Source organism: Hoplias malabaricus, chromosome 11 (genome assembly GCF_029633855.1).
Source record: "Hoplias malabaricus isolate fHopMal1 chromosome 11, fHopMal1.hap1, whole genome shotgun sequence".
In the NCBI taxonomy this organism is placed as follows: domain Eukaryota; kingdom Metazoa; phylum Chordata; class Actinopteri; order Characiformes; family Erythrinidae; genus Hoplias; species Hoplias malabaricus.
This window is the reverse complement of record NC_089810.1, coordinates 7,466,577-7,489,717: the sequence shown is the minus strand read 5'-3', so window position 1 is coordinate 7,489,717 and position 23,141 is coordinate 7,466,577. Positions and strand designations below refer to the sequence as shown.

Genomic DNA, 23,141 nt, shown 5'->3' with positions numbered 1-23,141 from the left:
GGAGCGAGGAGCTGTGTGTGTACAGTGTAGTTTATGACTGATGTAGTTCACTGTAGAGGGAGCGAGGACCTGTGTGTGTACAGTGTAGTTTGTGACTGATGTAGTTCACTGTAGATGGAGCGAGGAGCTGTGTGTGTACAGTGTAGTTTATGTCTGATGTAGTTCACTGTAGAGGGAGAGAGGAGCTGTGTGTGTACAGTGTAGTTTGACTGATGCAGTTCACTGTAGAGGGAGAGAGGAGCTGTGTGTGTACAGTGTAGTTTGTGACTGATGTAGTTCACTGTAGAGGGAGCGAGGACCTGTGTGTGTACAGTGTAGTTTGTGACTGATGTAGTTCACTGTAGAGGGAGTGAGGAGCTGTGTGTGTACAGTGTAGTTTATGACTGATGTAGTTCACTGTAGAGGGAGAGAGGACCTGTGTCTGTACAGTGTAGTTTGTGACTGATGTAGTTCACTGTAGAGGAAGTGAGGAGCTGTGCGTGTACAGTGTAGTTTATGACTGATGTAGTTCACTGTAGAGGGAGCGAGGAGCTGTGTGTGTACAGTGTAGTTTATGACTTATGTAGTTCACTGTAGAGGAAGTGAGGAGCTGTGCGTGTACAGTGTAGTTTATGACTGATGTGGTTCACTGTAGAGGGAGCGAGGAGCTGTGTGTGTACAGTGTAGTTTATGACTGATGTAGTTCACTGTAGAGGAAGTGAGGAGCTGTGTGTGTACAGTGTAGTTTGTGACTGATGTAGTTCACTGTAGAGGAAACGAGGAGCTGTGTGTGTACAGTGTAGTTTGTGACTGATGTAGTTCACTGTAGAGGGAGTGAGGAGCTGTGTGTGTACAGTGTAGTTTATGACTGATGTAGTTCACTGTAGAGGGAGAGAGGAGCTGTGTGTGTACAGTGTAGTTCGACTGATGTAGTTCACTGTAGAGGGAGAGAGGAGCTGTGTGTGTACAGTGTAGTTTATGACTGATGTAGTTCACTGTAGAGGGAGCGAGGACCTGTGTGTGTACAGTGTAGTTTGTGACTGATGTAGTTCACTGTAGAGGGAGCGAGGAGCTGTGTGTGTACAGTGTAGTTTATGACTGATGTAATTCACTGTAGAGGGAGCGAGGACCTGTGTGTGTACAGTGTAGTTTGTGACTGATGTAGTTCACTGTAGATGGAGCGAGGAGCTGTGTGTGTACAGTGTAGTTTATGTCTGATGTAGTTCACTGTAGAGGGAGAGAGGAGCTGTGTGTGTACAGTGTAGTTTGACTGATGTAGTTCACTGTAGAGGGAGAGAGGAGCTGTGTGTGTACAGTGTAGTTTGTGACTGATGTAGTTCACTGTAGAGGGAGCGAGGACCTGTGTGTGTACAGTGTAGTTTGTGACTGATGTAGTTCACTGTAGAGGGAGTGAGGAGCTGTGTGTGTACAGTGTAGTTTATGACTGATGTAGTTCACTGTAGAGGGAGCGAGGAGCTGTGTGTGTACAGTGTAGTTTATGACTGATGTAGTTCACTGTAGAGGGAGCGAGGACCTGTGTCTGTACAGTGTAGTTTGTGACTGATGTAGTTCACTGTAGAGGAAGTGAGGAGCTGTGCGTGTACAGTGTAGTTTATGACTGATGTAGTTCACTGTAGAGGGAGCGAGGAGCTGTGTGTGTACAGTGTAGTTTATGACTGATGTAGTTCACTGTAGAGGAAGTGAGGAGCTGTGCGTGTACAGTGCAGTTTATGACTGATGTGGTTCACTGTAGAGGGAGCGAGGACCTGTGTGTGTACAGTGTAGTTTATGACTGATGTAGTTCACTGTAGAGGAAGTGAGGAGCTGTGCGTGTACAGTGTAGTTTGTGACTGATGTAGTTCACTGTAGAGGGAGCGAGGAGCTGTGTGTGTACAGTGTAGTTTATGACTGATGTAGTTCACTGTAGAGGAAGTGAGGAGCTGTGCGTGTACAGTGCAGTTTATGACTGATGTGGTTCACTGTAGAGGGAGCGAGGAGCTGTGTGTGTACAGTGTAGTTTATGACTGATGTAGTTCACTGTAGAGGAAGTGAGGAGCTGTGTGTGTACAGTGTAGTTTGTGACTGATGTAGTTCACTGTAGAGGAAACGAGGAGCTGTGTGTGTACAGTGTAGTTTGTGACTGATGTAGTTCACTGTAGAGGGAGTGAGGAGCTGTGTGTGTACAGTGTAGTTTATGACTGATGTAGTTCACTGTAGAGGGAGCGAGGAGCTGTGTGTGTGTACAGTGTAGTTTATGACTGATGTGGTTCACTGTAGAGGGAGCGAGGAGCTGTGTGTGTACAGTGTAGTTTATGACTTATGTAGTTCACTGTAGACGAAGTGAGGAGCTGTGCGTGTACAGTGTAGTTTATGACTGATGTGGTTCACTGTAGAGGGAGCGAGGAGCTGTGTGTGTACAGTGTAGTTTATGACTGATGTAGTTCACTGTAGAGGAAGTGAGGAGCTGTGTGTGTACAGTGTAGTTTGTGACTGATGTAGTTCACTGTAGAGGGAGAGAGGAGCTGTGTGTGTACAGTGTAGTTTGTGACTGATGTAGTTCACTGTAGAGGGAGCGAGGAGCTGTGTGTGTACAGTGTAGTTTATGTCTGCTGTAGTTCACTGTAGAGGGAGAGAGGAGCTGTGTGTGTACAGTGTAGTTTATGACTGATGTAGTTCACTGTAGATGGAGCGAGGAGCTGTGTGTGTACAGTGTAGTTTATGTCTGATGTAGTTCACTGTAGAGGGAGAGAGGAGCTGTGTGTGTACAGTGTAGTTTGACTGATGTAGTTCACTGTAGAGGGAGAGAGGAGCTGTGTGTGTACAGTGTAGTTTATGACTGATGTAGTTCACTGTAGAGGGAGCGAGGACCTGTGTGTGTACATTGTAGTTTGTGACTGATGTAGTTCACTGTAGAGGGAGCGAGGAGCTGTGTGTGTACAGTGTAGTTTATGACTAATGTAGTTCACTGTAGAGGGAGCGAGGACCTGTGTGTGTACAGTGTAGTTTGTGACTGATGTAGTTCACTGTAGATGGAGCGAGGAGCTGTGTGTGTACAGTGTAGTTTATGTCTGATGTAGTTCACTGTAGAGGGAGAGAGGAGCTGTGTGTGTACAGTGTAGTTTATGACTGATGTAGTTCACTGTAGATGGAGCGAGGAGCTGTGTGTGTACAGTGTAGTTTATGTCTGATGTAGTTCACTGTAGAGGGAGAGAGGAGCTGTGTGTGTACAGTGTAGTTTGACTGATGTAGTTCACTGTAGAGGGAGAGAGGAGCTGTGTGTGTACAGTGTAGTTTATGACTGATGTAGTTCACTGTAGAGGGAGCGAGGACCTGTGTGTGTACAGTGTAGTTTGTGACTGATGTAGTTCACTGTAGAGGGAGCGAGGAGCTGTGTGTGTACAGTGTAGTTTATGACTGATGTAGTTCACTGTAGAGGGAGCGAGGACCTGTGTGTGTACAGTGTAGTTTGTGACTGATGTAGTTCACTGTAGATGGAGCGAGGAGCTGTGTGTGTACAGTGTAGTTTATGTCTGATGTAGTTCACTGTAGAGGGAGAGAGGAGCTGTGTGTGTACAGTGTAGTTTGACTGATGCAGTTCACTGTAGAGGGAGAGAGGAGCTGTGTGTGTACAGTGTAGTTTGTGACTGATGTAGTTCACTGTAGAGGGAGCGAGGACCTGTGTGTGTACAGTGTAGTTTGTGACTGATGTAGTTCACTGTAGAGGGAGTGAGGAGCTGTGTGTGTACAGTGTAGTTTATGACTGATGTAGTTCACTGTAGAGGGAGCGAGGAGCTGTGTGTGTACAGTGTAGTTTATGACTGATGTAGTTCACTGTAGAGGGAGCGAGGACCTGTGTCTGTACAGTGTAGTTTGTGACTGATGTAGTTCACTGTAGAGGAAGTGAGGAGCTGTGCGTGTACAGTGTAGTTTATGACTGATGTAGTTCACTGTAGAGGGAGCGAGGAGCTGTGTGTGTACAGTGTAGTTTATGACTTATGTAGTTCACTGTAGAGGAAGTGAGGAGCTGTGCGTGTACAGTGTAGTTTATGACTGATGTGGTTCACTGTAGAGGGAGCGAGGAGCTGTGTGTGTACAGTGTAGTTTATGACTGATGTAGTTCACTGTAGAGGAAGTGAGGAGCTGTGTGTGTACAGTGTAGTTTGTGACTGATGTAGTTCACTGTAGAGGAAACGAGGAGCTGTGTGTGTACAGTGTAGTTTGTGACTGATGTAGTTCACTGTAGAGGGAGTGAGGAGCTGTGTGTGTACAGTGTAGTTTATGACTGATGTAGTTCACTGTAGAGGGAGAGAGGAGCTGTGTGTGTACAGTGTAGTTTGACTGATGTAGTTCACTGTAGAGGGAGAGAGGAGCTGTGTGTGTACAGTGTAGTTTATGACTGATGTAGTTCACTGTAGAGGGAGCGAGGACCTGTGTGTGTACAGTGTAGTTTGTGACTGATGTAGTTCACTGTAGAGGGAGCGAGGAGCTGTGTGTGTACAGTGTAGTTTATGACTGATGTAATTCACTGTAGAGGGAGCGAGGACCTGTGTGTGTACAGTGTAGTTTGTGACTGATGTAGTTCACTGTAGATGGAGCGAGGAGCTGTGTGTGTACAGTGTAGTTTATGTCTGATGTAGTTCACTGTAGAGGGAGAGAGGAGCTGTGTGTGTACAGTGTAGTTTGACTGATGTAGTTCACTGTAGAGGGAGAGAGGAGCTGTGTGTGTACAGTGTAGTTTGTGACTGATGTAGTTCACTGTAGAGGGAGCGAGGACCTGTGTGTGTACAGTGTAGTTTGTGACTGATGTAGTTCACTGTAGAGGGAGTGAGGAGCTGTGTGTGTACAGTGTAGTTTATGACTGATGTAGTTCACTGTAGAGGGAGCGAGGAGCTGTGTGTGTACAGTGTAGTTTATGACTGATGTAGTTCACTGTAGAGGGAGCGAGGACCTGTGTCTGTACAGTGTAGTTTGTGACTGATGTAGTTCACTGTAGAGGAAGTGAGGAGCTGTGCGTGTACAGTGTAGTTTTTGACTGATGTAGTTCACTGTAGAGGGAGCGAGGAGCTGTGTGTGTACAGTGTAGTTTATGACTTATGTAGTTCACTGTAGAGGAAGTGAGGAGCTGTGCGTGTACAGTGCAGTTTATGACTGATGTGGTTCACTGTAGAGGGAGCGAGGAGCTGTGTGTGTACAGTGTAGTTTATGACTGATGTAGTTCACTGTAGAGGAAGTGAGGAGCTGTGTGTGTACAGTGTAGTTTGTGACTGATGTAGTTCACTGTAGAGGAAACGAGGAGCTGTGTGTGTACAGTGTAGTTTGTGACTGATGTAGTTCACTGTAGAGGGAGTGAGGAGCTGTGTGTGTACAGTGTAGTTTATGACTGATGTAGTTCACTGTAGAGGGAGCGAGGAGCTGTGTGTGTGTACAGTGTAGTTTATGACTGATGTGGTTCACTGTAGAGGGAGCGAGGAGCTGTGTGTGTACAGTGTAGTTTATGACTTATGTAGTTCACTGTAGAGGAAGTGAGGAGCTGTGCGTGTACAGTGTAGTTTATGACTGATGTGGTTCACTGTAGAGGGAGCGAGGAGCTGTGTGTGTACAGTGTAGTTTATGACTGATGTAGTTCACTGTAGAGGAAGTGAGGAGCTTTGTGTGTACAGTGTAGTTTGTGACTGATGTAGTTCACTGTAGAGGAAACGAGGAGCTGTGTGTGTACAGTGTAGTTTATGACTGATGTAGTTCACTGTAGAGGAAGTGAGGAGCTGTGTGTGTACAGTGTATTTTATGACTGATGTAGTTCACTGTAGAGGGAGCGAGGAGCTGTGTGTGTGTACAGTGTAGTTTGTGACTGATGTAGTTCACTGTAGAGGAAACGAGGAGCTGTGTGTGTACAGTGTAGTTTATGACTGATGTAGTTCACTGTAGAGGAAGTGAGGAGCTGTGTGTGTACAGTGTAGTTTGTGACTGATGTAGTTCACTGTAGAGGAAACGAGGAGCTGTGTGTGTACAGTGTAGTTTATGACTGATGTAGTTCACTGTAGAGGAAGTGAGGAGCTGTGTGTGTACAGTGTAGTTTATGACTGATGTAGTTCACTGTAGAGGGAGTGAGGAGCTGTGTGTGTACAGTGTAGTTTGTGACTGATGTAGTGCACTGTAGAGGAAACGAGGAGCTGTGTGTGTACAGTCAAGTTCATGACTGATGTAGTTCACTGTAGAGGAAGTGAGGAGCTGTGTGTGTACAGTGTATTTTATGACTGATGTAGTTCACTGTAGAGGAAGTGAGGAGCTGTGTGTGTACAGTGTAGTTTATGACTGATGTAGTTCACTGTAGAGGGAGCGAGGAGCTGTGTGTGTGTACAGTGTAGTTTGTGACTGATGTAGTTCACTGTAGAGGAAACGAGGAGCTGTGTGTGTACAGTGTAGTTTATGACTGATGTAGTTCACTGTAGAGGAAGTGAGGAGCTGTGTGTGTACAGTGTAGTTTGTGACTGATGTAGTTCACTGTAGAGGAAACGAGGAGCTGTGTGTGTACAGTGTAGTTTGTGACTGATGTAGTTCACTGTAGAGGAAGTGAGGAGCTGTGTGTGTACAGTGTAGTTTATGACTGATGTAGTTCACTGTAGAGGGAGTGAGGAGCTGTGTGTGTACAGTGTAGTTTATGACTGATGTAGTTCACTGTAGATGGAGCGAGGAGCTGTGTGTGTACAGTGTAGTTTATGTCTGATGTAGTTCACTGTAGAGGGAGAGAGGAGCTGTGTGTGTACAGTGTAGTTTGACTGATGTAGTTCACTGTAGAGGGAGAGAGGAGCTGTGTGTGTACAGTGTAATTTATGACTGATGTAGTTCACTGTAGAGGGAGCGAGGACCTGTGTGTGTACAGTGTAGTTTGTGACTGATGTAGTTCACTGTAGAGGGAGCGAGGAGCTGTGTGTGTACAGTGTAGTTTATGACTGATGTAGTTCACTGTAGAGGGAGCGAGGAGCTGTGTGTGTACAGTGTAGTTTATGACTGATGTAGTTCACTGTAGAGGGAGCGAGGACCTGTGTCTGTACAGTGTAGTTTGTGACTGATGTAGTTCACTGTAGAGGAAGTGAGGAGCTGTGCGTGTACAGTGTAGTTTATGACTGATGTAGTTCACTGTAGAGGGAGCGAGGAGCTGTGTGTGTACAGTGTAGTTTATGACTTATGTAGTTCACTGTAGAGGAAGTGAGGAGCTGTGCGTGTACAGTGTAGTTTATGACTGATGTGGTTCACTGTAGAGGGAGCGAGGAGCTGTGTGTGTACAGTGTAGTTTATGACTGATGTAGTTCACTGTAGAGGAAGTGAGGAGCTGTGTGTGTACAGTGTAGTTTGTGACTGATGTAGTTCACTGTAGAGGAAACGAGGAGCTGTGTGTGTACAGTGTAGTTTGTGACTGATGTAGTTCACTGTAGAGGGAGTGAGGAGCTGTGTGTGTACAGTGTAGTTTATGACTGATGCAGTTCACTGTAGAGGGAGAGAGGAGCTGTGTGTGTACAGTGTAGTTTGACTGATGTAGTTCACTGTAGAGGGAGAGAGGAGCTGTGTGTGTACAGTGTAGTTTATGACTGATGTAGTTCACTGTAGAGGGAGCGAGGACCTGTGTGTGTACAGTGTAGTTTGTGACTGATGTAGTTCACTGTAGAGGGAGCGAGGAGCTGTGTGTGTACTGTGTAGTTTATGACTGATGTAATTCACTGTAGAGGGAGCGAGGACCTGTGTGTGTACAGTGTAGTTTGTGACTGATGTAGTTCACTGTAGATGGAGCGAGGAGCTGTGTGTGTACAGTGTAGTTTATGTCTGATGTAGTTCACTGTAGAGGGAGAGAGGAGCTGTGTGTGTACAGTGTAGTTTGACTGATGTAGTTCACTGTAGAGGGAGAGAGGAGCTGTGTGTGTACAGTGTAGTTTGTGACTGATGTAGTTCACTGTAGAGGGAGCGAGGACCTGTGTGTGTACAGTGTAGTTTGTGACTGATGTAGTTCACTGTAGAGGGAGTGAGGAGCTGTGTGTGTACAGTGTAGTTTATGACTGATGTAGTTCACTGTAGAGGGAGCGAGGAGCTGTGTGTGTACAGTGTAGTTTATGACTGATGTAGTTCACTGTAGAGGGAGCGAGGACCTGTGTCTGTACAGTGTAGTTTGTGACTGATGTAGTTCACTGTAGAGGAAGTGAGGAGCTGTGCGTGTACAGTGTAGTTTATGACTGATGTAGTTCACTGTAGAGGGAGCGAGGAGCTGTGTGTGTACAGTGTAGTTTATGACTTATGTAGTTCACTGTAGAGGAAGTGAGGAGCTGTGTGTGTACAGTGTAGTTTATGACTGATGTAGTTCACTGTAGAGGAAGTGAGGAGCTGTGTGTGTACAGTGTATTTTATGACTGATGTAGTTCACTGTAGAGGGAGCGAGGAGCTGTGTGTGTGTACAGTGTAGTTTGTGACTGATGTAGTTCACTGTAGAGGAAACGAGGAGCTGTGTGTGTACAGTGTAGTTTATGACTGATGTAGTTCACTGTAGAGGAAGTGAGGAGCTGTGTGTGTACAGTGTAGTTTGTGACTGATGTAGTTCACTGTAGAGGAAACGAGGAGCTGTGTGTGTACAGTGTAGTTTATGACTGATGTAGTTCACTGTAGAGGAAGTGAGGAGCTGTGTGTGTACAGTGTAGTTTATGACTGATGTAGTTCACTGTAGAGGGAGTGAGGAGCTGTGTGTGTACAGTGTAGTTTGTGACTGATGTAGTGCACTGTAGAGGAAACGAGGAGCTGTGTGTGTACAGTCAAGTTTATGACTGATGTAGTTCACTGTAGAGGAAGTGAGGAGCTGTGTGTGTACAGTGTAGTTTATGACTGATGTAGTTCACTGTAGAGGGAGCGAGGAGCTGTGTGTGTGTACAGTGTAGTTTGTGACTGATGTAGTTCACTGTAGAGGAAACGAGGAGCTGTGTGTGTACAGTGTAGTTTATGACTGATGTAGTTCACTGTAGAGGAAGTGAGGAGCTGTGTGTGTACAGTGTAGTTTGTGACTGATGTAGTTCACTGTAGAGGAAACGAGGAGCTGTGTGTGTACAGTGTAGTTTGTGACTGATGTAGTTCACTGTAGAGGGAGAGAGGAGCTGTGTGTGTACAGTGTAGTTTGACTGATGTAGTTCACTGTAGAGGGAGAGAGGAGCTGTGTGTGTACAGTGTAATTTATGACTGATGTAGTTCACTGTAGAGGGAGCGAGGACCTGTGTGTGTACAGTGTAGTTTGTGACTGATGTAGTTCACTGTAGAGGGAGCGAGGAGCTGTGTGTGTACAGTGTAGTTTATGACTGATGTAGTTCACTGTAGAGGGAGCGAGGACCTGTGTGTGTACAGTGTAGTTTGTGACTGATGTAGTTCACTGTAGATGGAGCGAGGAGCTGTGTGTGTACAGTGTAGTTTATGTCTGATGTAGTTCACTGTAGAGGGAGAGAGGAGCTGTGTGTGTACAGTGTAGTTTGACTGATGCAGTTCACTGTAGAGGGAGAGAGGAGCTGTGTGTGTACAGTGTAGTTTGTGACTGATGTACTTCACTGTAGAGGGAGCGAGGACCTGTGTGTGTACAGTGTAGTTTGTGACTGATGTAGTTCACTGTAGATGGAGTGAGGAGCTGTGTGTGTACAGTGTAGTTTATGACTGATGTAGTTCACTGTAGAGGGAGCGAGGAGCTGTGTGTGTACAGTGTAGTTTATGACTGATGTAGTTCACTGTAGAGGGAGCGAGGACCTGTGTCTGTACAGTGTAGTTTGTGACTGATGTAGTTCACTGTAGAGGAAGTGAGGAGCTGTGCGTGTACAGTGTAGTTTATGACTGATGTAGTTCACTGTAGAGGGAGCGAGGAGCTGTGTGTGTACAGTGTAGTTTATGACTTATGTAGTTCACTGTAGAGGAAGTGAGGAGCTGTGCGTGTACAGTGTAGTTTATGACTGATGTGGTTCACTGTAGAGGGAGCGAGGAGCTGTGTGTGTACAGTGTAGTTTATGACTGATGTAGTTCACTGTAGAGGAAGTGAGGAGCTGTGTGTGTACAGTGTAGTTTGTGACTGATGTAGTTCACTGTAGAGGAAACGAGGAGCTGTGTGTGTACAGTGTAGTTTGTGACTGATGTAGTTCACTGTAGAGGGAGTGAGGAGCTGTGTGTGTACAGTGTAGTTTATGACTGATGCAGTTCACTGTAGAGGGAGAGAGGAGCTGTGTGTGTACAGTGTAGTTTGACTGATGTAGTTCACTGTAGAGGGAGAGAGGAGCTGTGTGTGTACAGTGTAGTTTATGACTGATGTAGTTCACTGTAGAGGGAGCGAGGACCTGTGTGTGTACAGTGTAGTTTGTGACTGATGTAGTTCACTGTAGAGGGAGCGAGGAGCTGTGTGTGTACAGTGTAGTTTATGACTGATGTAATTCACTGTAGAGGGAGCGAGGACCTGTGTGTGTACAGTGTAGTTTGTGACTGATGTAGTTCACTGTAGATGGAGCGAGGAGCTGTGTGTGTACAGTGTAGTTTATGTCTGATGTAGTTCACTGTAGAGGGAGAGAGGAGCTGTGTGTGTACAGTGTAGTTTGACTGATGTAGTTCACTGTAGAGGGAGAGAGGAGCTGTGTGTGTACAGTGTAGTTTGTGACTGATGTAGTTCACTGTAGAGGGAGCGAGGACCTGTGTGTGTACAGTGTAGTTTATGACTGATGTAGTTCACTGTAGAGGGAGTGAGGAGCTGTGTGTGTACAGTGTAGTTTATGACTGATGTAGTTCACTGTAGAGGGAGCGAGGAGCTGTGTGTGTACAGTGTAGTTTATGACTGATGTAGTTCACTGTAGAGGGAGCGAGGACCTGTGTCTGTACAGTGTAGTTTGTGACTGATGTAGCTCACTGTAGAGGAAGTGAGGAGCTGTGCGTGTACAGTGTAGTTTATGACTGATGTAGTTCACTGTAGAGGGAGCGAGGAGCTGTGTGTGTACAGTGTAGTTTATGACTTATGTAGTTCACTGTAGAGGAAGTGAGGAGCTGTGCGTGTACAGTGCAGTTTATGACTGATGTGGTTCACTGTAGAGGGAGCGAGGAGCTGTGTGTGTACAGTGTAGTTTATGACTTATGTAGTTCACTGTAGAGGAAGTGAGGAGCTGTGCGTGTACAGTGTAGTTTATGACTGATGTGGTTCACTGTAGAGGGAGCGAGGAGCTGTGTGTGTACAGTGTAGTTTATGACTGATGTAGTTCACTGTAGAGGAAGTGAGGAGCTGTGTGTGTACAGTGTAGTTTGTGACTGATGTAGTTCACTGTAGAGGAAGCGAGGAGCTGTGTGTGTACAGTGTAGTTTATGACTGATGTAGTTCACTGTAGAGGAAGTGAGGAGCTGTGTGTGTACAGTGTAGTTTGTGACTGATGTAGTTCACTGTAGAGGAAACGAGGAGCTGTGTGTGTACAGTGTAGTTTATGACTGATGTAGTTCACTGTAGAGGAAGTGAGGAGCTGTGTGTGTACAGTGTAGTTTGTGACTGATGTAGTTCACTGTAGAGGAAACGAGGAGCTGTGTGTGTACAGTGTAGTTTATGACTGATGTAGTTCACTGTAGAGGAAGTGAGGAGCTGTGTGTGTACAGTGTAGTTTATGACTGATGTAGTTCACTGTAGAGGGAGCGAGGACCTGTGTGTGTACAGTGTAGTTTGTGACTGATGTAGTTCACTGTAGAGGGAGTGAGGAGCTGTGTGTGTACAGTGTAGTTTATGACTGATGCAGTTCACTGTAGAGGGAGAGAGGAGCTGTGTGTGTACAGTGTAGTTTGACTGATGTAGTTCACTGTAGAGGGAGAGAGGAGCTGTGTGTGTACAGTGTAGTTTATGACTGATGTAGTTCACTGTAGAGGGAGCGAGGACCTGTGTGTGTACAGTGTAGTTTGTGACTGATGTAGTTCACTGTAGAGGGAGCGAGGAGCTGTGTGTGTACAGTGTAGTTTATGACTGATGTAATTCACTGTAGAGGGAGCGAGGACCTGTGTGTGTACAGTGTAGTTTGTGACTGATGTAGTTCACTGTAGATGGAGCGAGGAGCTGTGTGTGTACAGTGTAGTTTATGTCTGATGTAGTTCACTGTAGAGGGAGAGAGGAGCTGTGTGTGTACAGTGTAGTTTGACTGATGTAGTTCACTGTAGAGGGAGAGAGGAGCTGTGTGTGTACAGTGTAGTTTGTGACTGATGTAGTTCACTGTAGAGGGAGCGAGGACCTGTGTGTGTACAGTGTAGTTTGTGACTGATGTAGTTCACTGTAGAGGGAGTGAGGAGCTGTGTGTGTACAGTGTAGTTTATGACTGATGTAGTTCACTGTAGAGGGAGCGAGGAGCTGTGTGTGTACAGTGTAGTTTATGACTGATGTAGTTCACTGTAGAGGGAGCGAGGACCTGTGTCTGTACAGTGTAGTTTGTGACTGATGTAGCTCACTGTAGAGGAAGTGAGGAGCTGTGCGTGTACAGTGTAGTTTATGACTGATGTAGTTCACTGTAGAGGGAGCGAGGAGCTGTGTGTGTACAGTGTAGTTTATGACTTATGTAGTTCACTGTAGAGGAAGTGAGGAGCTGTGCGTGTACAGTGCAGTTTATGACTGATGTGGTTCACTGTAGAGGGAGCGAGGAGCTGTGTGTGTACAGTGTAGTTTATGACTTATGTAGTTCACTGTAGAGGAAGTGAGGAGCTGTGCGTGTACAGTGTAGTTTATGACTGATGTGGTTCACTGTAGAGGGAGCGAGGAGCTGTGTGTGTACAGTGTAGTTTATGACTGATGTAGTTCACTGTAGAGGAAGTGAGGAGCTGTGTGTGTACAGTGTAGTTTGTGACTGATGTAGTTCACTGTAGAGGAAACGAGGAGCTGTGTGTGTACAGTGTAGTTTATGACTGATGTAGTTCACTGTAGAGGAAGTGAGGAGCTGTGTGTGTACAGTGTATTTTATGACTGATGTAGTTCACTGTAGAGGAAACGAGGAGCTGTGTGTGTACAGTGTAGTTTGTGACTGATGTAGTTCACTGTAGAGGGAGTGAGGAGCTGTGTGTGTACAGTGTAGTTTATGACTGATGTAGTTCACTGTAGAGGGAGCGAGGAGCTGTGTGTGTGTACAGTGTAGTTTATGACTGATGTGGTTCACTGTAGAGGGAGCGAGGAGCTGTGTGTGTACAGTGTAGTTTATGACTTATGTAGTTCACTGTAGAGGAAGTGAGGAGCTGTGCGTGTACAGTGTAGTTTATGACTGATGTGGTTCACTGTAGAGGGAGCGAGGAGCTGTGTGTGTACAGTGTAGTTTATGACTGATGTAGTTCACTGTAGAGGAAGTGAGGAGCTTTGTGTGTACAGTGTAGTTTGTGACTGATGTAGTTCACTGTAGAGGAAACGAGGAGCTGTGTGTGTACAGTGTAGTTTATGACTGATGTAGTTCACTGTAGAGGAAGTGAGGAGCTGTGTGTGTACAGTGTATTTTATGACTGATGTAGTTCACTGTAGAGGGAGCGAGGAGCTGTGTGTGTGTACAGTGTAGTTTGTGACTGATGTAGTTCACTGTAGAGGAAACGAGGAGCTGTGTGTGTACAGTGTAGTTTATGACTGATGTAGTTCACTGTAGAGGAAGTGAGGAGCTGTGTGTGTACAGTGTAGTTTGTGACTGATGTAGTTCACTGTAGAGGAAACGAGGAGCTGTGTGTGTACAGTGTAGTTTATGACTGATGTAGTTCACTGTAGAGGAAGTGAGGAGCTGTGTGTGTACAGTGTAGTTTATGACTGATGTAGTTCACTGTAGAGGGAGTGAGGAGCTGTGTGTGTACAGTGTAGTTTGTGACTGATGTAGTGCACTGTAGAGGAAACGAGGAGCTGTGTGTGTACAGTCAAGTTCATGACTGATGTAGTTCACTGTAGAGGAAGTGAGGAGCTGTGTGTGTACAGTGTATTTTATGACTGATGTAGTTCACTGTAGAGGAAGTGAGGAGCTGTGTGTGTACAGTGTAGTTTATGACTGATGTAGTTCACTGTAGAGGGAGCGAGGAGCTGTGTGTGTGTACAGTGTAGTTTGTGACTGATGTAGTTCACTGTAGAGGAAACGAGGAGCTGTGTGTGTACAGTGTAGTTTATGACTGATGTAGTTCACTGTAGAGGGAGAGAGGAGCTGTGTGTGTACAGTGTAGTTTGACTGATGTAGTTCACTGTAGAGGGAGAGAGGAGCTGTGTGTGTACAGTGTAGTTTATGACTGATGTAGTTCACTGTAGAGGGAGCGAGGACCTGTGTGTGTACAGTGTAGTTTGTGACTGATGTAGTTCACTGTAGAGGGAGCGAGGAGCTGTGTGTGTACAGTGTAGTTTATGACTGATGTAATTCACTGTAGAGGGAGCGAGGACCTGTGTGTGTACAGTGTAGTTTGTGACTGATGTAGTTCACTGTAGATGGAGCGAGGAGCTGTGTGTGTACAGTGTAGTTTATGTCTGATGTAGTTCACTGTAGAGGGAGAGAGGAGCTGTGTGTGTACAGTGTAGTTTGACTGATGTAGTTCACTGTAGAGGGAGAGAGGAGCTGTGTGTGTACAGTGTAGTTTGTGACTGATGTAGTTCACTGTAGAGGGAGCGAGGACCTGTGTGTGTACAGTGTAGTTTGTGACTGATGTAGTTCACTGTAGAGGGAGTGAGGAGCTGTGTGTGTACAGTGTAGTTTATGACTGATGTAGTTCACTGTAGAGGGAGCGAGGAGCTGTGTGTGTACAGTGTAGTTTATGACTGATGTAGTTCACTGTAGAGGGAGCGAGGACCTGTGTCTGTACAGTGTAGTTTGTGACTGATGTAGTTCACTGTAGAGGAAGTGAGGAGCTGTGCGTGTACAGTGTAGTTTATGACTGATGTAGTTCACTGTAGAGGGAGCGAGGAGCTGTGTGTGTACAGTGTAGTTTATGACTTATGTAGTTCACTGTAGAGGAAGTGAGGAGCTGTGCGTGTACAGTGCAGTTTATGACTGATGTGGTTCACTGTAGAGGGAGAGAGGAGCTGTGTGTGTACAGTGTAGTTTATGACTGATGTAGTTCACTGTAGAGGAAGTGAGGAGCTGTGTGTGTACAGTGTAGTTTGTGACTGATGTAGTTCACTGTAGAGGAAACGAGGAGCTGTGTGTGTACAGTGTAGTTTGTGACTGATGTAGTTCACTGTAGAGGGAGTGAGGAGCTGTGTGTGTACAGTGTAGTTTATGACTGATGTAGTTCACTGTAGAGGGAGCGAGGAGCTGTGTGTGTGTACAGTGTAGTTTATGACTGATGTGGTTCACTGTAGAGGGAGCGAGGAGCTGTGTGTGTACAGTGTAGTTTATGACTTATGTAGTTCACTGTAGAGGAAGTGAGGAGCTGTGCGTGTACAGTGTAGTTTATGACTGATGTGGTTCACTGTAGAGGGAGCGAGGAGCTGTGTGTGTACAGTGTAGTTTATGACTGATGTAGTTCACTGTAGAGGAAGTGAGGAGCTGTGTGTGTACAGTGTAGTTTGTGACTGATGTAGTTCACTGTAGAGGAAACGAGGAGCTGTGTGTGTACAGTGTAGTTTATGACTGATGTAGTTCACTGTAGAGGAAGTGAGGAGCTGTGTGTGTACAGTGTATTTTATGACTGATGTAGTTCACTGTAGAGGGAGCGAGGAGCTGTGTGTGTGTACAGTGTAGTTTGTGACTGATGTAGTTCACTGTAGAGGAAACGAGGAGCTGTGTGTGTACAGTGTAGTTTGTGACTGATGTAGTTCACTGTAGAGGAAACGAGGAGCTGTGTGTGTACAGTGTAGTTTATGACTGATGTAGTTCACTGTAGAGGAAGTGAGGAGCTGTGTGTGTACAGTGTAGTTTATGACTGATGTAGTTCACTGTAGAGGGAGTGAGGAGCTGTGTGTGTACAGTGTAGTTTGTGACTGATGTAGTGCACTGTAGAGGAAACGAGGAGCTGTGTGTGTACAGTCAAGTTTATGACTGATGTAGTTCACTGTAGAGGAAGTGAGGAGCTGTGTGTGTACAGTGTATTTTATGACTGATGTAGTTCACTGTAGAGGAAGTGAGGAGCTGTGTGTGTACAGTGTAGTTTATGACTGATGTAGTTCACTGTAGAGGGAGCGAGGAGCTGTGTGTGTGTACAGTGTAGTTTGTGACTGATGTAGTTCACTGTAGAGGAAACGAGGAGCTGTGTGTGTACAGTGTAGTTTATGACTGATGTAGTTCACTGTAGAGGAAGTGAGGAGCTGTGTGTGTACAGTGTAGTTTGTGACTGATGTAGTTCACTGTAGAGGAAACGAGGAGCTGTGTGTGTACAGTGTAGTTTATGACTGATGTAGTTCACTGTAGAGGAAGTGAGGAGCTGTGTGTGTACAGTGTAGTTTATGACTGATGTAGTTCACTGTAGAGGGAGTGAGGAGCTGTGTGTGTACAGTGTAGTTTGTGACTGATGTAGTGCACTGTAGAGGAAACGAGGAGCTGTGTGTGTACAGTGTAGTTTATGACTGATGTAGTGCACTGTAGAGGAAACGAGGAGCTGTGTGTGTACAGTGTAGTTTATGACTGATGTAGTTCACTGTAGAGGAAGTGAGGAGCTGTGTGTGTACAGTGTAGTTTATGACTGATGTAGTTCACTGTAGAGGGAGTGAGGAGCTGTGTGTGTACAGTGTAGTTTGTGACTGATGTAGTGCACTGTAGAGGAAACGAGGAGCTGTGTGTGTACAGTCAAGTTTATGACTGATGTAGTTCACTGTAGAGGGAGTGAGGAGCTGTGTGTGTACAGTGTAGTTTATGACTGATGTAGTTCACTGTAGAGGGAGCGAGTAGCCGTGTGAGTTTCAGACAGAGACCGTCACTGTGTGACGTCAGCGTTTAAGAAAAGATCCGTTTTCCTCGTCCACACAAGAACAGAGACAACATAATTTTCACAACTCTACTCTTTGGAGACCGTTTTTGAAAACTTAATTATTCAGTGACACGAAGTGTTGTTTTAGTGTGGACAGGAGGACAAATCGCAGACAAAAACCTATGTTTTTAAAACTATCCATATGTGGAAGGAGTCTCAGAGTATGAAAATATCTCAGTTAAATATATTTACATTTGGGAAGTTTATGAGAGGCTCCTGTCCAAGGCACACTTAGGGCAAGTGCTTTGTCATCTGCTCAGAGAACGAATCCTATTGTTGGAATACGTTTCCACTGAACTAAGACCCTGCTACATACAGGACTCGCTGCTGATGCCTAGAAAGTGAGAAATGCTACATAAGTGCAGCTCAAAATGATAAGTGCTGACACCTAGTAGAGCTATGGTAAGAGCTTAAACATTTCAGTAAATGCCCTCATGTAGGGAAGGGTTAGTCTGGACTTGGCTTTATAGACATGCACCAGGGTTTTAAATCTAAAGTGAGCTACTCCTGGGAGCCAGAGAAGGGAACGCAGTGATAGAGTAACTATCTAATGTTAACCTACATTAACCAGCACCAAGTACTAATGTGTAAACATGCAGGTGTTAAATACAGACACTGAGTGTGAGGCAGTATGTATTGGTTTGAAATGTCAAAATGCAAGTTGGGTGTGTGGGTGTGTGTGTGTGTGTGTGTGTGGTGTGAGGCTATCCATCAGCTCATACTCTGTTAGTCGGTGTCAGAAGCTGTTCTATGGCATTGTGTCAGATACAAGTGAATGACACACAGCCCCAGTGTGTATTTTAACACACGTATTGTATATCATTAACTGTCTGTCTGATGTGTGACATCAGAGTTTAATGTCACTACTCTTGGCTTAGTGGCAGATTTGCTGAAGTATTGATGGCCGCTCCTTAAAATGATCTCTGTATCTTGTGTACTGTGCTTCACTGGAGCAATGGACAAATTGCTTCATTGTGGCTGACAATTGAAAAGGCAAGAATATCCCATGAGTGTTGGAGTTATCAGAACGATGTGGAGGGTGAGGTACTGGCAACTCCTGAATGCGCTGAATAATATACACTCTGTTAAAGGGTACGTCTACGAGTGTGGTCAGACACAGTTCTCTCTGATTTTTTACTTTCAGACGCTAAGCGTCTTTTAAGGTGGAACGGTGTGTTTGAGGAGACAAACAGCTGTAGTTTGCATGCAGCTGTGTATATTGTCTGTGTTTATTCACTGTTTGAATTCCCACAGAAACTCATGTGTAACTCGAGTTTAGTTTGTAGCACTGTTGCTAATGCAGTTAGCCGTCTCCCGAGTTTGGAGACATTTCCACCTTAACGTTCCGAAACCACAAAAATAAGTCAGTGTTACCCCCCTATGGAGTAGGAATAGAGCAACATCCTCATCTCGGTTCATGCTTTTCAACGTTTGGAGTCTCTCCGTTGTCTAAAAACCTCCAGACACCTCTGCCATGGAGAGAGAGAGAGAGAGAGAGAGAGAGAGAGAGAGAGGGGGAGAGAGAGAGAGAGAGAGAGAGAGAGAGAGAGAGAGATACCTAGCGAGAGAGCCTAGCATACCTGACCGAGATACTTTATTTTTTTACTCATTTTCAGACACCAGGGTGTATTACCGCTTTGCGCCCAATGATTCCAGGTAGGCTCTGGACCCACCGCGACCCTGAACTGGATAAGGGTTACAGATAATGGATGAATGAATGAATAATATACAAATACTTAGTCATATTTAATGAGAGTCATCTCTGTCCACCGTATCCAGGCTTTAAATGCTACCAGAGAATCCACGGACAAGGAGGAATCGGGGGATCTGTTGTATCTGTAGGGTTCGGTAATGACTGTGGTTTCAGGTTTTTAAGAAGGCCTAGGGACGTATCCCCTGTGGATAGGGGGTAAATCTCTACTTAAAATGGGGAGTTAAACTACATTCACAGCAGGAAAAGTGTGTTTCTCTGTCAGTGTGAGCAGCACCTACACACTCTAACACTTTCAGTTTGTCCCACTTTCAAATGTGATGCTGAAATCTGAAACGCAGCCAAATCGGCTCACTCTGAGCGACCAGATCAGAATTGGTGCCACATTTAGGTCAGTCCATCTCAACAGTCCTTATGTTACACGACCAGGAGGACAGACGGAAGACAGCAGCGAGGAATGAACATTGTACGTTTGTTCAAAGTATGTTCCTTTTGAAACGAAGGATTAGAGAACGATAAAGTGATGATTCAAAGCATTTTCATTTTCTAAAGATCTTGGGAAGAAGTCAGATTTCATACTCTACTCTTCATCTCACTCATTTATGAAAGAAATCTCATGGAAAATGGTGTTAATAATTGAAATTTAGAACCACAGAACACTGCTCAGATGTGGATCTCCTGGAGAAATAAACGCATTCTGCCGACTCTCATCTACTCGTCTTTGGAGAACCCATGTTACCAAGAGACCCCTGCTGGTCTCACACCTGGAGGAAAAAACGTTCATACACTGACCAATCTAAAAATCAGTGGCTCAGTATCAGTTCAGGTTTAAAATTTTTATAACGTCTTCATTTTATTCTCTCATTTACACATAGAAAATCATTTTGAAGACGAAATCAGGTCGTTTTAATGCTCCCACGCTCCAAAAACACACGTTGGTAGGTGGATTGGTGACTCAAAAGTGTCCATAAGTGTGAGTGTGTGTCGCCCTGTGATGGACTGGCGCCCCCTCCAGGGTCAGATTTTACTTACAATTACAGCTTCAAAATCATTGTGATGCTCCACTGAGCTGTAACAAGGAGAACAGAGCCTCTGTCATTGCTGCTCCAGACTCAGCACTGCAGAAACTGCACTATGTAAATTTCAGGACAGTTTTGTAAAAGTGAATTCCACTCTGCAACTCTAGGGGGAGCCCAGGAGCAAAACTACTGTGTGGATGAGTGTGAATGTCCTTCACTGTGGCCATTACCCTGTCGCTCTGATGAATGGTGCCCTTTGGCCATTGTGTGGAGCACAGATTGAATGCTGAGGATGAACAGATTGATGGTACACTGCTGTAAGGCTCGTTTATGTTTTGGTTGTTTTAGGTGTAACCTGGCCCCGGTGGAGGAGTATTCAGAGGACGTGGGTTTGAGAACCAGCCTGGTGACCATGAATCCATCCGTGGTGCAGCGCGCCTTCCAGGACCTGAGCAGCAAGGAGTGGAGGCGGCGCTTTGTCCAGCGTCTGCAGGCTCTGAGCGGCAGCGTGCTCTGGATCCCTGCCTTCATGGCTAAAGGTGGAGAGGAGAGAGTGGAGTGGGCCGTCCGCATCATCCTCGCTCACACGGTCAATGTCCATGCTGCCTTCCCCTCCCTTCGCCTGCTCCACGCTGTTCGAGGGTACGCTTTTGTGTGTGTGTGTGTGTGGGACGGTGGGGGGAGACAGATTTCATGTTCACTTCTGTACCTACAGGAGCATGAACTCAACAGCTTGATCAGGGCTCTGGCTATTTTTACCTGCAGCTTTAACGCTGCTAAAACCTTGAACAGGACACAGGCATTGGCTTAACACTAAGTGGAAGGAAGCTTCACTTTCCAAGAGCTCAGAAATGTAGAAATGTTATTTACAAATTTGAGATTAGTCTTTATTTTTCTGCAGTGACACTGACGTGGTGGTGGTGTGTTAGTGTGTGTTGTGCTGGTGTAGAGTGGATCAGACACAGCAGTGCTGCTAGAGTTTTTAAACCCCTCAGTGTCTGGACTGAGAACAGTTCACCGACCAAAAACATCCAGCCGACAGCGTCCTGTCACAATTTTGATAAGTTTATGTTTTTATTGCAGAGAATAAACAATTTTTAAAACATTTTTAAACATTATTTTTTTTGTAAAATTAGTCCACCTCCATTTATTAATTAACATTTTAAACCTCCTCTCTGTCCGGAGTCACACACTGAAACAAGCCCCCTCCCCCAGTCAGTTTTCTGTGCACTGCCTAAGTTAGAAAACATGAGATAAAACGCTCTGATTCTAATCTGCTTCTGACGTCAAGTGCAGAGACTTTAGAATTGCCCCGCCCCCTCGTCTGAGTCTGTCCAATCAGAGCGCTGGATCCGTGTTTATGTGAGAGCTTAAAGACGAGGTTAAACGCAGCAAAACAGACACAACGAGCGCGGAGAAATAACAGCACTGAGTAAAAACGGAGAAGAAAGAGAACAGAGTGAAAACGGCTAAAAACCAGAGCTTCTGCTCCTCGCTCCTCACTGCTGTGCGCTCGGGGTCGGGGTGAACAGCGAGCGGCTCATTATCATTTAAAGGAACAGGTGCGTTCTGAACAGGGGCTGTTTACACAGGGGGAGAACACTGCTGTGGGGCTCGTGGGGTTTGGACCAAAGCAGGTCACAGACGTTTCATTAAGAAACAGAACTGTGTTCCACTGTGGAGACGAAGGGAATGTGTCCACTTTAAAACTTCCATTGAATCATACCGCTCCAGCGTGTTGTGTTATTAGTTATTACAAGTTAGATTCATTCACTGGTTCATTGCACATAATGATCTTCATTAAAACCAGGAGGCTGGGACGGCTGGAAGCTCCCACATTTAGATGTTTTTAATTTATCTGTGGACATCCAAATGATAATGACCCTAATGATAAACCATGGGACGCGTGGAGACAATGAAACCAACTCAATTAAAATGGAGGGGCATTTAATAGCATGGACTGACTTAAGGCAGCCATTGTGTGAAGCAGTTTATGAGCTGCAAGTAAATGAAGGAACCAGATGGAGGGTCATAATATGGGACCACAGACACACACACACACGCACACACACCGCATACACACACGCACACACACTTAAAGTTCACGATAGTAGTAAAAAACAACTGCTTTACCGACAGTGCTACAAAACTAAACAGCTCGAGTTACACATGAGTTTCTGTGAGAATTCAAACAGTGAATAAACACACACCGCTCCACCTTAAAAGATACAGTCACTTCTTACTCACACACAGCGCTCCACATTAAAAGATACAGTCGCTTCTTACTCACACACAGCGCTCCACCTTAAAAGATACAGTGGTTTCTTACTCACACACAGCGCTCCACTATAAAAGATACAGTCGCTTCTTACTCACACACAGCGCTCCACCTTATAAGATACAGTCGCTTCTTACTCACACACAGCGATCCATCTTAAAAGATACAGTGGCTTCTTACTCACACACAGCGCTCCACCTTAAAAGATACAGTGGCTTCTTACTCACACACAGCGCTCCACCTTATAAGATACAGTCGCATCTTACTCACACACAGCGATCCATCTTAAAAGATACAGTAGCTTCTTACTCACACACAGCGCTCCACCTTAAAAGATACAGTCGCTTCTTACTCACACACAGCGATCCATCTTAAAAGATACAGTGGCTTCTTACTCACACACAGCGCTCCACCTTAAAAGATACAGTGGTTTCTTACTCACACACACCTCTCCACATTAAAAAATACAGTCTCTTCTTACTCACACACACCGCTCCACATTAAAAGATACAGTCGCTTCTTACTCACACTCACCGCTCCACCTTAAAAGATACAGTCGCTTCTTACTCACACACACCGCTCCACCTTAAAAGATACAGTCGCTTCTTACTCACACACATCGCTCCACATTAAAAGATACAGTCGCTTCTTACTCACACACAGCGCTCCACCTTAAAAGATACAGTCGCTTCTTACTCACACACAGCGCTCCACCTTAAAAGATACAGTCGCTTCTTACTCACACACAGCGCTCCACCTTAAAAGATACAGTCGCTTCTTACTCACACACACCGCTCCACCTTAAAAGATACAGTCGCTTCTTACTCACACACACCGCTTCACCTTAAAAGATACAGTGGCTTCTTACTCACACACAGCGCTCCACCTTAAAAGATACAGTGGCTTCTTACTCACACACAGCGCTCCACCTTAAAAGATACAGTGGCTTCTTACTCACACACAGCACTCCACATTAAAAGATACAGTGGCTTCTTACTCACACACAGCGCTCCACCTTAAAAGATACAGTGGCTTCTTACTCACACACAGCGCTCCACCTAAAAAGATACAGTGGCTTCTTACTCACACACAGCGATCCATCTTAAAAGATACAGTGGCTTCTTACTCACACACAGCGCTCCACCTTAAAAGATACAGTGGTTTCTTACTCACACACACCGCTCCACATTAAAAGATACAGTCGCTTCTTACTCACACTCACCGCTCCACCTTAAAA

The 23,141-nt window shown here is 45.3% G+C and overlaps 1 protein-coding gene across 1 annotated transcript in view; it reads left to right on the top strand.

Annotated features, from left to right (window-relative positions):
- The window catches only part of st8sia2 (ST8 alpha-N-acetyl-neuraminide alpha-2,8-sialyltransferase 2), a 48,018-nt gene that overhangs the window by 18,375 nt on the left and 6,502 nt on the right, over positions 1 to 23,141 (top strand). The window contains exon 5 of the mRNA XM_066685576.1: positions 19,975 to 20,268. Coding sequence (XP_066541673.1) covers positions 19,975 to 20,268 — 294 coding nt within the window. The remainder of the gene's footprint in view (positions 1 to 19,974; positions 20,269 to 23,141) is intronic.